The sequence below is a fragment of the Zootoca vivipara genome, chromosome 16 (assembly GCF_963506605.1).
Source record: "Zootoca vivipara chromosome 16, rZooViv1.1, whole genome shotgun sequence".
NCBI classification, from domain to species: Eukaryota; Metazoa; Chordata; class Lepidosauria; order Squamata; family Lacertidae; genus Zootoca; species Zootoca vivipara.
In genome coordinates, this window is record NC_083291.1 from 442,918 (window position 1) to 457,793 (window position 14,876).

General features: G+C 44.1%; 1 protein-coding gene across 2 annotated transcripts in view; it reads left to right on the plus strand.

Moving 5' to 3' along the window:
- Positions 1-12,120, plus strand: part of LOC118097688 (histone-arginine methyltransferase CARM1) — a 44,119-nt gene extending 31,999 nt beyond the window's left edge. For both annotated transcript variants that reach the window (XM_060269152.1, XM_060269151.1), the window contains exons 8-14: positions 2,645-2,726; positions 5,237-5,322; positions 5,749-5,838; positions 6,824-6,961; positions 9,672-9,761; positions 11,084-11,554; positions 11,603-12,120. In XM_060269152.1, the coding sequence (XP_060125135.1) occupies positions 2,645-2,726; positions 5,237-5,322; positions 5,749-5,838; positions 6,824-6,961; positions 9,672-9,761; positions 11,084-11,093 (496 nt within the window). In that variant the 3' untranslated portion in view covers positions 11,094-11,554; positions 11,603-12,120. The remainder of the gene's footprint in view (positions 1-2,644; positions 2,727-5,236; positions 5,323-5,748; positions 5,839-6,823; positions 6,962-9,671; positions 9,762-11,083; positions 11,555-11,602) is intronic.
- The last annotated feature ends 2,756 nt before the right edge of the window (positions 12,121-14,876 follow it).

Sequence of the window (14,876 nt, forward strand, 5' to 3'; positions counted from 1 at the left end):
ATGCGCGAGCGGCAAACCCACTTCCAGGGTTGCCGCATTTGCAACCCAAAGATTACGTTACCCAAAGGTAGCATAACCCGAGGGTCCACTGTATTAGGCATTTGTAGCTGCCAGTCAGTAATGAGACATGTATTTTATAAGTAAAGAAAGCCCTTACTCCATTAGTTTTCAGAAAGCCAATGAAAGCCATGATACTATCTACATGTCTAGTTATGACGTCAGAACGAGATTTGGACAATTTGCAGGAGGGGTACCAAACTGAAATGTAGAAAATGTGAGTTTGCAGGAAAATTGTGAGTTTTTTGCAAATTTTCTCCCCAAACCAGATGAACGTGACAAAGGAGAATGGCCTGATGTAAATAAAGGCTGCTGAAACCTCCTTAGCTATTAATTCTGAGGTTTGGATGGCCATCTGTCCTGGATGCTTGAGTTGAGATGCCTGCATTGCAAGGGCTTGGACTAGATGACCGTTGGGGTCCCTTCCAACTCTATGGTTCTATGATTCTAAGATTATATGGAGTGTATTGAGTTTCACCTGATTTTAGCCATACTGCTCCATTTTGCCAGCTTTGGGACAGAACTATATGTTGTACAAACTTTCGCTAAATCTTTCAGAAAGTGAATTTGCACTGCTGGTGATCTCCACAGCAACATTTGTTTACCCCAATGGGGTTTTTGTTTTGTTTTTCAAATCCCAAGTATGTTAGAATTTCTTATCCATTGAAGACAATAGAGATCAGAGTCCATCAGATTTGAGTTAAATATTTCTCCAGAAGTCAAAGGGCTGTGCAGTGAGGACTCCTGTCATTTGCCGCCTCTGTATATTCTGCTCTTTTGCACTGAGGAGTGACTGTAAACGTCCACGGCAGCAGCTTTTCAATACCGCGAGTGGTCAGTTCTGTTTTTAAGACAAGAATGTCGCCTGAGATGTCTTCTAAGAGCTTCTTTCCTTTCCTTTCTGGATATAATTTCTGTCTTGGGAAAAGCATGGCCATCCTTCATGCACTGTCTGCTTGGATGTCTGGCCTGCGTTGGACTTACGTATTGAAGTATGTTTGCTGCTTGATTTGACTGTGGAAAAGTGGCCGAGATCAGCAGGAGGGGGGAACCTTTGGCCTTGGCCTTTGCCCCTGAAAGTCCACCAGGGACCAGGGACCAAGGGTTTGCCAGCACTGCAGGGTGATGCTACAGTGTGATTTTGCTGTCTTTCACGCAGCATCTCTCTCTCTGCCAACACATCACAAGGGCAAGAATGGCAGGTTCTCCAAAGCAGGCTTAGGCTGTGTTTTTCCCCTTTTGTATTTTGTATTCTTATAGCACAACCAGCTCCCTTTAAATCCTTCTTAGCTGTGTGATGTACTGTACATCAGTAGCTATTATTATTATTATTATTCAATTTATATACTGCCCTTTATCCAAGGATCCCAGGGCGGTGTACAACATTAAAAACATAATTCACATGGCACAACAACAACAACAACAACAACAACAACAACAACAACAACAACAACAACAGAACAATCACAGAAAATGCCACAATAACAATCCTTCCACATTTAAAATGTCACAGGCTGTTTAATGGCCAAAAGGAGGAATATTTCTCGTGGCACCTAAAGACATGTAATGATAGTGCCAGGCGGGCCTCTCTGGCGAGAGCATTCCTCAAACCGGGAGCCACCACAGAAAAGGTCCCTTCTCTGGGTCGCTTTGTATGCAGTTGATCAGTAACCAGTGGATAGGAACCTTGCCCCAAAAGGGAAGTTGGCAATGGTTGGTAGTTGCAAAGGTTTTCAGAATTCTGTATAGGGAGGGTTTCTTAAGGAGCGGTCTTATCACTACCCCCTTCACACAGGTAGGAAGCTCCCCCTCTTGTAAAAGGGCATTGGCCACCTCCTTCGCTGAGACAGCCATCTCCTCTCTGCTGAATTTTGTCAGCCAAGAGGGGCAAGGGTCCAGTGCGTCACCTTCCAAGACCCCTGGCTTGACCCACCTTCCGTTGCTCGACAGCCTTTCAGTCAGGGCTCCAATTTCTGAGCTCCCAGCCTCTTCTTTAAATCAGAGTTTGCCTCGAAACACGAGGTTTACATCTTGACGACACTTGTGCTTGAGAAAAGTTGTGTTGCTTAAGAATGAGGAATGCATACAAATTTCCAAGTTCTTCCTCTCAATCGTCAATTCCTGTTTGAAGTTAGTTGGGCCTCAAAAACTGGTCCCTCTCAGGGCCTTGGGAAATAGTTACCGTATACGATAGCGACAATGGTGGGGAGTTCTATGGTCTGTTAGGTTTCTTCCGCTGTGTGTGCTCCCCTCATGTGGGGTGCTGCTTTTTCAAAGACTTCCAGTACAGTAAAATTTGAAAGAGGCACCAAGGGAGGGCTCTTCCCTGGGAGAATTAAGCAGCGATATCTCACCGTTGTTTGCTGAGCTCATTAATCCAACACACAATGAATAACCCACAAGCTGCATGCTCTTTGAAGAGGTTAGCTGAATGGAAAGACAGTATCTTTGCATCTCAAAAAATATGCTTTGATCAGGCTTCATAGGTGGTTTGAAGAATGTGCATGGATCTGTGGCTCTTACACGCAGCTTAGAGAGATTTCTTTGTACAATTTTCTTTTCTTTACAACTGCATTCTTTCTTCTAGGTACCAGCAGTGTTTTTATGGAGTCAATCTGTCCAGTCTCCGCAATGCAGCTGTAGATGAATACTTTAGGCAACCTATTGTAGTAAGTCATTCTTTATTTTCTCTCTCTTTTTACTTTGCCTTCCTCCCACACCGTGTTCCTCCACCTTCAGGAGCTCAGGGTCTGGAGGCCGGGTCCCTAAGTTGCAGAACTGCCTCCCCGTGGAGTTGTAGCATCTGGTGAATGTGGAAGGGACACCTCCTCGCCCTGGCTTTGGACACTAGGGGTGTATATTTGTAGGACCCACCTTATTTCTGTAATTGTAAGTTGTTTTAAACTGTTGTAATGTTGTATTTTATTTTACAACAATAATTTATACCCTGCCCATCTGGCTGGGTTTCCCCAGCCACTCTGGGTGGCTTCCAACAGGAGATTGGTAAAGGTAAAGGGACCCCTGACCAGTAGGTCCAGTCGTGACCGACTCTGGGGTTGCGCGCTCATCTTGCGTCCTTGGTGGAGGGAGCCGGCGTACAGCTTCTAGGTCATGTGGCCAGCATGACAAAGCCGCTTCTGGCAAACCAGAGCAGCACATGGAAACACCGTTTACCAGTTTAGCAGTACCTATTTATCTACAGCTGCTAGGTTGGCAGGAGCTGGGACTGAGCAACGGGAGCTCACCCCGTCGCGAACCGCCGACCTTATGATCAGCAAGCCCTAGGCTCTGTGGTTTAACCCACAGCGCAACCCGCATCCCAACAGGAGATTAAAAATACATTAAAACATCAGTCATTAAAAACTTCCCTAAACAGGGCTGCCTTCAGATATCTTCTAAACGTCAGATAGTTTATTTCTTTGACATCTGATGGGAGGGTGTTCCACAAGGCAGGTGCCACCACCGAGAAGGCCCTCTGCCTGGTTCCCTGTAACTTCACTTCTTGCAGGGAGAGAACCGCCAGAAGGCCCTCGGAGCTGGACCCCAGTGTCCGGGCTGAACGATGAGGGGTGGAGACGCTCCTTCAGGTCTACTGGGCTGAGACAGATTAGGGCTTTCAAGGTCAGCACCAACACCTTGAATGGTGCTCGGAAATGTACTGGGAGCCAATGCAGGTCTTTCAAGAGTCGAGGAGCTGTCAAGCAAGCCCAGGTTGACCACAGGGCAGGAAAGACGGTGAGGCACAGAAGGCAATTAGCTTTTTCTTAACAGAAAATAACAGCGCAGCAGCAGAGTTACTCAGGCTCAACTCGTTCAGCTTGAGATATGGCTGAAATGGACCACTGCCCCCCCTTCCCCTTCCAGTCTATCTTACTCCAGATCCCTCCCCAGCATACAAAGGCTGTGTTACAGGGTGAGCTCCTCCTCTGGGCTTGTCTTGCTGGTTGTTAAGCAGGACTCTCCTCGACTGGAGTGTCAGGCTGGGAGGAGAGCCAGCCGGACTGGGACTATCCTGTTGCAGGATAGCCGGGCAACCTCTGACTCCTCTCTGCCGAGTCTGTGCTCACTCACCCTGTGACTCTCAACCTCTCGCCCTGTCCTGGAAGGATCTCCCTCTCCTGACACCCCTGGATCACTCAGACCCCCGACTTTTCGCACTTCCCAGCTCCTCTCTTCCCCAGGCTATTCCCCAGTGTTCCACCACCACAACCCGGGCTCTAAGTCTTCTTCTGTGTCCTCCCTGGGGGGCTCTTGGGTGGGAGGCAGCCAACACTTCCTCATCCAGCCAGTCTCTGGTAGCTAATAATAATAACAACAAAAGCAGTAACAATAGTGTTCTAGAACAGAGGTGGCATCCATGTAGAACAGAGCTGCAGGGTTTGTTTTTGCTTTGCTTTCCCTTAAGGTCAACATTAGTGAATGGGGGATACCTTGTAATTCATTAATGAGCTGGTAATTCTTTTGATCCCAGCAAAGTCTTTTTTTTTTCTGAGAGCATCTGAGCAAACGGAAATGTAAAAGTCTTGTTTGGAGTTGTTCTGAGCCAAATATTATTCCATTGACCGGTGCATAACCGTGAGCAGGTTTTGTGGGTTGGTTGTAAGTGCAAGGAAGGAAACTTTAACTGGGCAGCCAGTGCGGTGCCGGACTCCACTCCCATCAGCCCCAGTTAGCAGGACCAGGAGTCAGGGGTGGTGGGTGCCCCAACAACAGTTGGAGGACACCGTGTTGGCTCTCCCTGATGGAGTCGGGACTGCTTTACTCAGTGCTTTTTTTCTTTAAAAATGTTTAGGGGTACTCTCATTTTGACTCAAGAAAATCACTATTTTATAGTTCAAATTGGGGAAAATAAATAGAGTAAATGGACAAAAGTACCAAGATTCACAAAATGTGTAGGGTGATGCGTACCCCTGTGTTCCCCCAGAAAAAAAGCACTGGCTTTACTCAAGCATTAACTGGGGGTGGTATGAAGGTCAGAAATGCCCCTCGATATATAAATCCCTCAGGGTTCCAGATACAAGCAATGTGTGTGCGGCGCATATTTCTTTTAACAGAGATAGGAACAGCTAAAATAGCATATCAAAGGGACCAAGAGAATGTATATTATTGTGGAAGTTGCTTGCAGCACTAGACGAGAGCAGAGGTGTGATTCTCTCTTTTTCTCCTCTTCAACCCTCAGGATACATTTGACATAAGAATTTTAATGGCCCGGACAGTGAAATACACGGTCAATTTTACAGACGCAGAAGAGGAAGATTTGCATAGGTAAGTGTCTGCAAAGAATCCTGCCTTTCCATGTCAAATAATGGTTTCTTTCTACTCTTCTCCATTGACGAGCAAGCGAGGGACTTTGCAGCATCCCATTCAGGGTATTTTAAGCCTCTAATCCTTAATGGCGTTTTTGCCTTGTGAAATACTGCAGTCGACTAAGCACAGTCTTTAGGGTAAAATATACCTTGGCGTGAAGTTTTTGCTGTTTTAAAAGTAATGACATCGGCCAAGATAATCCTAGTAAATAAAATGGAATACAAGATATAATAATTGAGTACATAGGTAGATTTTGTTGTAATAAATTATCTTGGATAAAAATCCATTCTGCTTTATTTCTGGTAAATGTATTGTGCTTAGCGGACCGGTGTCTAAGTGACTGGTGATATTTGTAATTTTAATCATGGATTTCTTCTTCTGCAGAGTGGAAATCCCCTTTGTTTTCCAAATGATGCAGTCTGGGCTAATCCATGGTTTGGCCTTCTGGTTTGATGTGGCATTTGTCGGCTCGCTGTACGTATTCTTCTTCCTCGCTCCCCAAAGTTACCTTGGAACTTCACTTTAGAGGGAAATGGCCCTTTTAATTTGGCCAAATTTGGAACCTTGTTCAAGTTCTTCTCTTGCCCATCACATGGAGGAACAAGTTCATTTTATACATCTTGGTTTTAGAGATAGTCAGATCTGCATGGCGGGATCTCACAGTGTTATTTTTGCAGGAGGGCCCATCTGTAGAAAACAGACTCTGCGTGAAAAAGCCACTCGTGTGTTGGGTTTTTGTCACTTGGATGTGTGAACGTGATATATAGCACCTCAGAAACAAACCAGTAATAAAAGGCCATCTCCATCTTCACACACAGATGAGCAGCCGGGGGGTGGTGGTGGTGGTGGTGTTTTTCCAACCCTGCCCATATCATGTAGTCAGGTAATAGAACTGCAATGCATAAGACTGGCCTTTTTGGTTTTTAAATTACATCCTGCCTTTCAGCCATAGGCTCTCAGTGTGGCCACCAATTAAAATAATTGAAACAATGTGCCAAAAATGGGGGGGTTTAAATTAAAACAGCAGAAGCAGTAAAACACATGAACATCCTAGGGGCTGAATAAAACCAGATTCAGCTGAAGTTTGTAGAAGCCTGGGAGAATAAAATTGGCTTGGATTCTTAAGGGTTTTTTCCAGTCTTCTCTGAGTGCATCTCTCCATCCCTGAAGGGAAGCTGCTATGTTCATGGACCAAGAATTTGGGATGTGAGCACCTTTGTCTTGGTCTTCTCTGAAGCTGTTTTGCAGATATACTAGGTCTGCCTTCTTGATGCAAATTTAATAAATGAATATAATACCTATGACCTTTTAAATGTGCTTGTGGGAGGTAGGGGGGATTGGTTTATTTCTGTTTCTGTTTCATTATGTGCTTAGTGTTCTCACTTTGTTTTTGCATCTTCAGATAGATATTCAATGCATTAATAAATGTTTGCGTATTTACTGGATTTCTTCTTTCAAGGGTGACGGTTTGGCTCTCGACTGCCCCCACGGAGCCTCTGACTCACTGGTATCAAGTCCGCTGCCTTCTCCAAACTCCCCTCTTTGCCAAAGAAGGGGAAACTCTTTCAGGGAAAGTCCTGTTCGTGGCAAATAAACGGTAAGTAGCAAAGCACAGGCAAACCGCTTTGCTGGCAAAACGCTATGTGGGAGAAGATTACCAAAAATTAATTAGGTGAAACATCTGCAGATTTGTGTTAACAAACAGAACCCGCAATAGAAAATATGCTTTGCATCTCAAACCACAGTGCAGACAATCCATTTGTATGTTCAAGTATCACAAAGAGAACATTAAAAAAATGGTCAGTCTTAACAGCTGTGCCAAGTGAATTTCCTTCAGAAATCTGATGTTTTGCTGCTATTAGCAATGTACTTGCCCCTAGATTTAGCACAACAAGATTGATTTGTGTTGTAGGGAATATAATGAGCAAGAGCAACATTTCCTTTTCTTTGAAGCAGCTTCAGTGTAATGATTTTAAATAGGTAATAAACACTCCTCAGAGTAACCCACACATCTGCCCTTGACTGCAGAATGCCAGGCTCTGTCTTGCTGTGGAAAGAGGTGAATATATATGAAATGCTGACACCTCCCATTTTGCAGCCGATGATAAATCCTTGGTGGCTTTTAGCATTTGTTGTTGGTACTTGAGAGCAGGATTAAAGCAGGGAGGTCAATTTCAAACAGCTCTTACTTAGAAAGATCTTCTTGATGTTGAGTCTGAGTGTCCTTTCTTGTTCAACTTGAAGCCATTGCTTTGTGTCTGACCTTCCAGAACAGGAGAAAACAAGCTTGTTCCCTCTTCCATGTGACATCCCTTGAGATATCTCCTCTTTTCCAGGCTAAACATGCTCAGATCCTTCAACCGTTCCTCCTAAGGCTTTCTAAAACCCAACCCTTCCCACCATGGCATTGTGATGTGTAGACTCCAGCAGCTTCTCCTTGCAGGTCCAATGCCCCAAATGGAAGGAAATTTCCCACAGAACCCAGAAAAGGTCATGGGTTAAGCCTAGAGCAGGTAAAGGACAAATGCAAAATGCCAAGCCAGAAGGAGCAAACGAGAACACAAAACTGGAATTGGCCAAGTTGGAAAGGCCAAAGAGACAGGCAGGAACATGGAGCTAAGGCGCTGCTCCCTGATAGGTCTCCTCCTGCTTCTTCATGGGGCTTTGGGGAGCTTGCCACTAAGAAAGGTAGGATACAGCTGGGTCTTCTTGCCATGGCAACCCTTGCGCATGCAACATAGCTAGTTTGCATGCATGCGCATCTCAGTCCATTTCCCCTCCCCTTTGTGGCCAGAATGGGCACCGCAGGCCACTTACAATACAGTATGAAACGGCGCTCTCATCTTCTTAGAAATGTTTGTCTTCAATGAATGGGAAGCAAAGCATCCTCGCCTTTTTATTTCCACACGCTTTTCCAGAAGCAGAGTGCCCAAATCAGAGGCGCTAGTGATGCAATCAAAATGCTTCATTTGTATCGACAGCAAGTGCCCCACATGTGACTTTTCAGCTTTCTGGTTAATAGCTTTCCCATAAAGAAGTCCTATCGGTCGTATTACAATACCTGCTCTTCAAAGGTGAAGTGTATCCATTACTTGCAGAGTGGAGAGAAGCAGCAGCAGCAGCGTTTTCCATCACAGGATGCCACAACTGCTATTGTAATCCCACTTGTTTACAACACCGTCTCTATGGCAATAAGATGCAGTTGCCAAAGGCTTCATTAAAGGCCAGGCATCTTGACGGCCTCTCTGCCTGCAAACCTGATCCAGAGGAAATGAGCGCATGGACTCCGCAGATTAAGAGGAAAACTAGCATGCCATTTGGCCTATGTTTCATCCAAAACAAAAACAGAAAACAAGAAAACAAAATTTCACAGATCCTTGATAGGGTTGTCGTTTGCAGCATCTCAGTCAGAGGCTCCTAGGCAGAGCCTGGTTTCCAACTCTTGAAAGACCAAAACATCATCATGGGAGAGAGAGAGTCAAAACGCAGAGCCCAACAGTGTGATGGTCCAGAAAAATGGGGGCAGGACTAAAAAAAATCATGTGCCAGTTATTATTTTCCAGAATGGTAAGTTAAATGCTACTTAAGGTCACATTGTAAAGGAACAGTGATACAGCCAATTACCAGAAAACTCCTAGAATCTATTCAAAGGTAGTAAAATGAATGATGATAGCATTTGTGAATACGCTTGTAATGCTACAGTTTGAATACCAAGGATGACGAAGCCCCCCACTTCACACCCTACCCCACTGTTGTTGTTGTTGTTGTTGTTGTTGTTGTTGTTGTTGTTGTTATTGCTGTAGGGCAACAAAAAACAACAATAACCCCACACACCTTTATTGCAAGGTCCCATTGCTAAACTGTGTGGTCCCCCCCCAAAAAAGACACCAAATCTTTTTTGGGCACTCATCTTAATTTGTTTAGGGGGAGGTTAAACAATGTGACATCACACAGTTGTTTTTTCCTTGTCCCTTTCCTTATCTGAGGAAGTCCAATTTGTGGGGAAGCGGGTACAAATCAGCTTTAATTGGGCGACCTGCATTTGCTAGCATGTGACTGAAATCTACTACCGTAGTTGGAGCCTCGCAGTGCTCAGTGCCATCGCTTCTAAATACTTTTTGGTGGGGTAAAGCTTTGATTCGCCTATGTTCAGTTGATCAACTTACAAGTTAGTGCTTTTAAACCTCATTATGCATGGAAAAAACACAAGCAAAAGAGAGTACAGTATTAGCATTAATTCAGAAACGTTGAAACTTGTTATGGACATGATTTTAGATTTTTAACAGAATTTCTTTTTTATACAACAGGCAGAGTTACGACATCCAAATTGTTGCTGTAGTGGATGAAACGGGCTTTAAGTCAGGCAATGTCCTTGATTTAAAGAATCCATTTTTTAGGTAAGAAATGCTCTTGGCTACGATTTGTAAGCATTACCAAACTGCAAAATGGGGCTGAAGAAATCTTTATTTCACCGTTGGTAAGCCAGTATCTGATACTGTTTCTTCACAGAGGTTTTGGATAATCCATGACTTGTGAATGTTCAGTCCTTAGCCAAACCTTTGACATCTGTTGTAGTGAATGCTACAACTAGCCTATGTGCTCTGCACCTCCTACAGCCCCCTCTCCCAATTTGTTATTTTGCTTCTGAGATGCGCAGTGCTAAAACGGGAGTTTTGCTGGGTTTTTGCTCTTGGACACTTCTGAGGCAAGAAGTGGGTTTGAAATAAGGCCAAAATGGTATGCAAAGATCTTTGCATAGAAATGTTGGAAGCAGCCCAGAGTAGCTGGGGCAGCCCAGTCACAGAGGTGGAGTAACAAAAAACATTGCCTGAACTACTGTTCTTTTAAGTGGCTATTGATGACATGGACATGCCGGTCTGTTCTCTTTTGTATAGAAATATAAAATATTTAATGTGTGATGCATTTGTGAACATGGTCAAATAAGTGATGGATAATTCTCCACCATTCCATTGTGCCTCAGTGTTCTGCAACTTAAAAAACAGCCACTTTTCCATCAACAGAAATTAATACAATAAAAATGCATAGGAAGAGCTACAGTATTCAGTATTCTTACTATTGGAATATTTTATTTATATATATATATATGTGATAAGAATAATATAGGAGAAAACTGGGTATTGAAACTTGCTTAATCTAAATCATATATCCCAGTTTACAGTGGCCCTTTGAAGTACGCTTCACGCAGAGTATACGCAGTCAGAAGTTGACCTGGCTAAGAAAACACCACCAAGAGTGTAGGGTATTATCTCCCTTATATGAAACCCCTTACTAGCTACACACTTGTAAAAGTATGCAGCTGAAAATACAAACGGTTGGGTTTCTTTAACTGAAAAACAAACTGACTCTAAAGAGACTTTAAACTAAAGATAAATGCTTTCTCTCTTAGCAATGTAATCTACCCACATTCCAAACCTCCCACAGAACTCCCATTAAACTACCCAAGAATTAATAATCAAACTGAAAGATCTAACTAAGAGATGCAGAAGGCTTTCTGGCAGAGCCTTATATACAAGAAGCAGAGCCCACGCCTGTGAGCAATTAACAGAAACACCGGCACCTGTTTCTCTTAAACAGACAGTATTGACATTAGACCAGCTCTAAAGTAACTTGACTATTCAAAAAATCCAACACTTACAACTTTAAAAAAAAATACTGTGCATGTCATACAGCTCATATTCTTTAAACATTTTGTTTCTAGATATGCTTAGATTGCAATCTGCACCTGCTGGGAGAAAAACCAGGATTACCAAACCAAGTAGCCCACAAGAAGTTGAAAGAGAGAATACCGAGCAGGTTCCTTCTTCTGTGAAACCTAACTGTACATATCAAAAGGAAATATTTTATGCAAATTGTATAAAAATATGTTTGTGCTATTTCATGAACCCCTTTTTTTCCAAAGCTGGGCACCCCATTCTTTAAACATGGCTGCCTGGAAGTATTTTTTCCCCTGCGTCCAACAGTGTTTTCTTGCATTTCTTTGGAAATCCTCCCCACTTAAAACAATGGAAACTGGGCTGCAACTTGCACCCCCCTCTCCTGCCTGGCAAGGAGTCAGGGCTGCTGGGAGTTGCAGCTGACAGCATCTGAAGCATCCCTCCTGGTCTCCTCTTGGCCTTCAGGAGGGGAATGCTGCTCACATCTTTGAATGACGGTGTCCTTTGTTCCAAAGGTACCAAAAGAGTATTGGTATCTAATGACGGTGTCCTTTGTTCCAAAGGTACCAAAAGAGTATTGGTATCTGATGGGCTGGGGGAATTCCTTTTTTTCCAGTTTGCCTAAGGCTGATGCTCCTTGCCCCCCCGCCTCCTTCCCTCCCTTAAGGAATATTCTTAACCAAGCCTACCTCATGTTTGTACACATACATAGGATGTATGGGAATCCTGCGGACAATACACCAAGCTCATACTCAATGGTTCAGTACCGGTATTTGCAAGAGGTATTTAAATATCTGGAGCTTATTTTCAGCTGGCCAATAATGAACCTTTTCCGCCTCAGAGCAATATGGCGCTAGGCTCACCACCCAACCAACGTCTCTAACCTGCATTGTTTTCAAGCAATCCTGAACGGTCTTGAGTCCGTCGGCCAGTGACCCTCTTTCGGCAAACCCTTTGGAGAAGAAGGCCAACAGCAGACGACTCTGCCGCCCATCCTTCTGTATGGTTCCTACTTTCTGTAGATAGCACAGCTGCGATTGTACATTTAATCTTTCCAATAAAATTTAAATACGAAATACAATGAGGTTGTGGTGTTGCTTTCTGTGCTGGGTCATTGTAGGAAGTGTAAGGCAAGACACAGGACAGGCCCAGCCTCCTCACCGCAGGGATTTAGTTGGGCTTCTTTTTTGTTTCAATTCCACGCATGAAACAGGATGACAAATATCTCTTCTGGGCTCAGGTGTTTAACTGTGACCCTTGTGCACTCTGTACTGCCATTCCCTGGGATCCTGCCAGCGGTTATTTACAGCAGCACTCAGGGCACACAAAAAAGAAAAGAAAAAAAAGAAATTATACACAAAGGAGGAACAATGAATTGGCTTTGAGCAGTGAGGCTCAACAGTCTTCCTGCTCTTTTAAATTATGTGCCACGTGATCCAGCCAGCTTCCAGCAGCTGTCCTGTAGTGAAAACACAGTGCTGAATGTGCCGAGAAGTGAATACATTTGCACCCCTTGTGTTACCAGATTTGGAGCGCATGAAAATCACCACTGGCTCTTCAGTGGCAGGTGGGGAGAAGGTTGCTCATTGCTGCCAGAGCTAGCCATAATTCATCATCTGTCGGCCACAGCCCATGTTCTCTCTCCCTAATCTCTGCCTAGGACTGTTCTGGGAGTCTGTAGCAGATCCTGCCTTAACTCTGGGGAGCTTGAATTCTTGGCCTCGGCTGCAGCCTCTCTGAGCAGCCACTGAAAGACATGTAGCACTCGACTGCTTGCATCTAGTCTGCTGATCAGCTGTTAGTTCTGAAATGGCTGGTCCTTTGTGCAGGAAAGAGAGGGCTTGGTTTATTTTGGGGAGGCGATGGACAGCATCCTGGCTGGCTGGCTGGCAGGGCTGATGACCTGGTGGGCATTGTGTATGGTTGTGATTGGAACTGAATCACAGCACCAGGAGGTGGGGAACTCCAGGGAGAAAGAGAGAGTCAAATTCCTGATCCTTGTGCAGAAACCTTCCTACCCATTAGATTCTCCTTGCTGGATCAAGATGTACATTTTCCAATATGGATTGGAATCCTCCTAGCCAATCATTAGAGGCCTTGGAGTCCGCAGATCCACTGCTCTGTTCCTGGATAATAATGCAAACCATGAGGTTTTCCAAGGACACACTGGCCCTGCATTATAGGCAGTTGTGCCGGTTTTAGGATTGTTGAAGCATTCATAGACTCATAGAATTGTGGAGTTGGATGGGACCCTGAGGATCTTCTAGTCCAACCCCCTGCAATGCAGGAAGATGCAGCTCTCCCATAGTGGGGTTCGAACCTTCAACCGTGGCGTTATCAGCCCCACGCTCTAACCGACTGAGCTACTGGCAAACATTTCTGTAGGAACCAACCATGTGCCGCCTCTTTGTACACACGAGAAAGAAAAACAAGAGCAGCCCTTCTGGAGCTAGCGAAGGGTCCATGCGGTCCACTCTCCTGTTTGTAAAGAGTAGCCAGCCAGATGCCTCTGGGAAGATCAGAGTTAGGCCCTCTAGTGCTCAGAGCCGGTTCCCAGCCACTAGCGTCCAGAGTATACTGCATCTGGACCTGTAAATTTATTCAGTTATCACCATTAATAACAACTCTTAGCGGTGCCCATAAATTTGTCTTAAGTTCTGCTGGTGTTGCTGGTCAAGAGATGCTGATGCTGATGCTGCTTCCCCTTTCGCTGTGAGCTCCAATTGTTCTCTCCTCATTTTCAATCTGATCCACAATCTAGTGAAATCTATATATGCTTAGGGCACAGCTCCATAGTTGCTTTTTAAATCCGATGCAGAACTTGCCGTCTCAGCTGCGGGCTTCATTGCTTTGAAAATGGATACAGGCCAGCCAGACTGCAGCTGAAACCAGCCAGGCTGCAGCTTTTGCTTCATATTCCTTGCTGAGCTACTTTTGCTCCTCCCTCTGTCCTGACATTTATATCCATAAAAATAACACAGGAACCTTTTGTAAGATGAATTTCTTTGGGTGAACTTTGACGCACCCTTCTGAGATTCCCTCCTGTTCAGATTGTGAGCTGTGAACCTCAGAACTTGGCTTTGAAGGGGAAACTGTTCTTGTATCTCTATGGTTGGTCACTTAGGCTATAGGGTCAAGATGGCATCACTCCTCTATATGAAAGTATCAGATCAATAATGGCTTCACACACCCCAAGACACGTTTTAACTCATGAATCAACTTGCTTGCCAGGAGGTGGAAACAAATGTTTTTTGTAGAGCAATTTCAACCTTGAGAACTTCTGTGCCCCTGTGAGGCTAAATTACTATTGGAAAATAATATATATATATATGATAAGAATAATATTGGAGAAAACTGGGTATTGAAACTTGCTTAACCTAAATAATATATCCCAGTTTCCAGCGCCCCTTTAAAGTACGCTTCACGCAGAGTATACGCAGTCAGAAGTTGACCTGGCTAAGAAAACACCACCAAGAGTGTAGGGTATTATCTCCCTTATATGAAACCCCTTACTAGCTGCACACTTGTAAAAGTATGCAGATGAAAATACAAACGGTTGGGTTTCTTTAACTGAAATACAAACTGTCTCTAAAAAGACTTTAAACTAAAGATAAATGCTTTCTCTCTTAGCAACATTCCAACCTTCAACCCATTCCAAACCTCCCACAAAACTCCCATTAAACTACCCAAGAATTAACAGCAAACTAGCATTATAACTAAGCAACCCTCATACTAAGATTCAACTAAGGAATCTCTTAAACTGAGAACAACTGAGTGATCTACTTAGAGATGAATCAAACTGAAAGATCTAACTTAGAGATACAGAAGGCTTTCTGG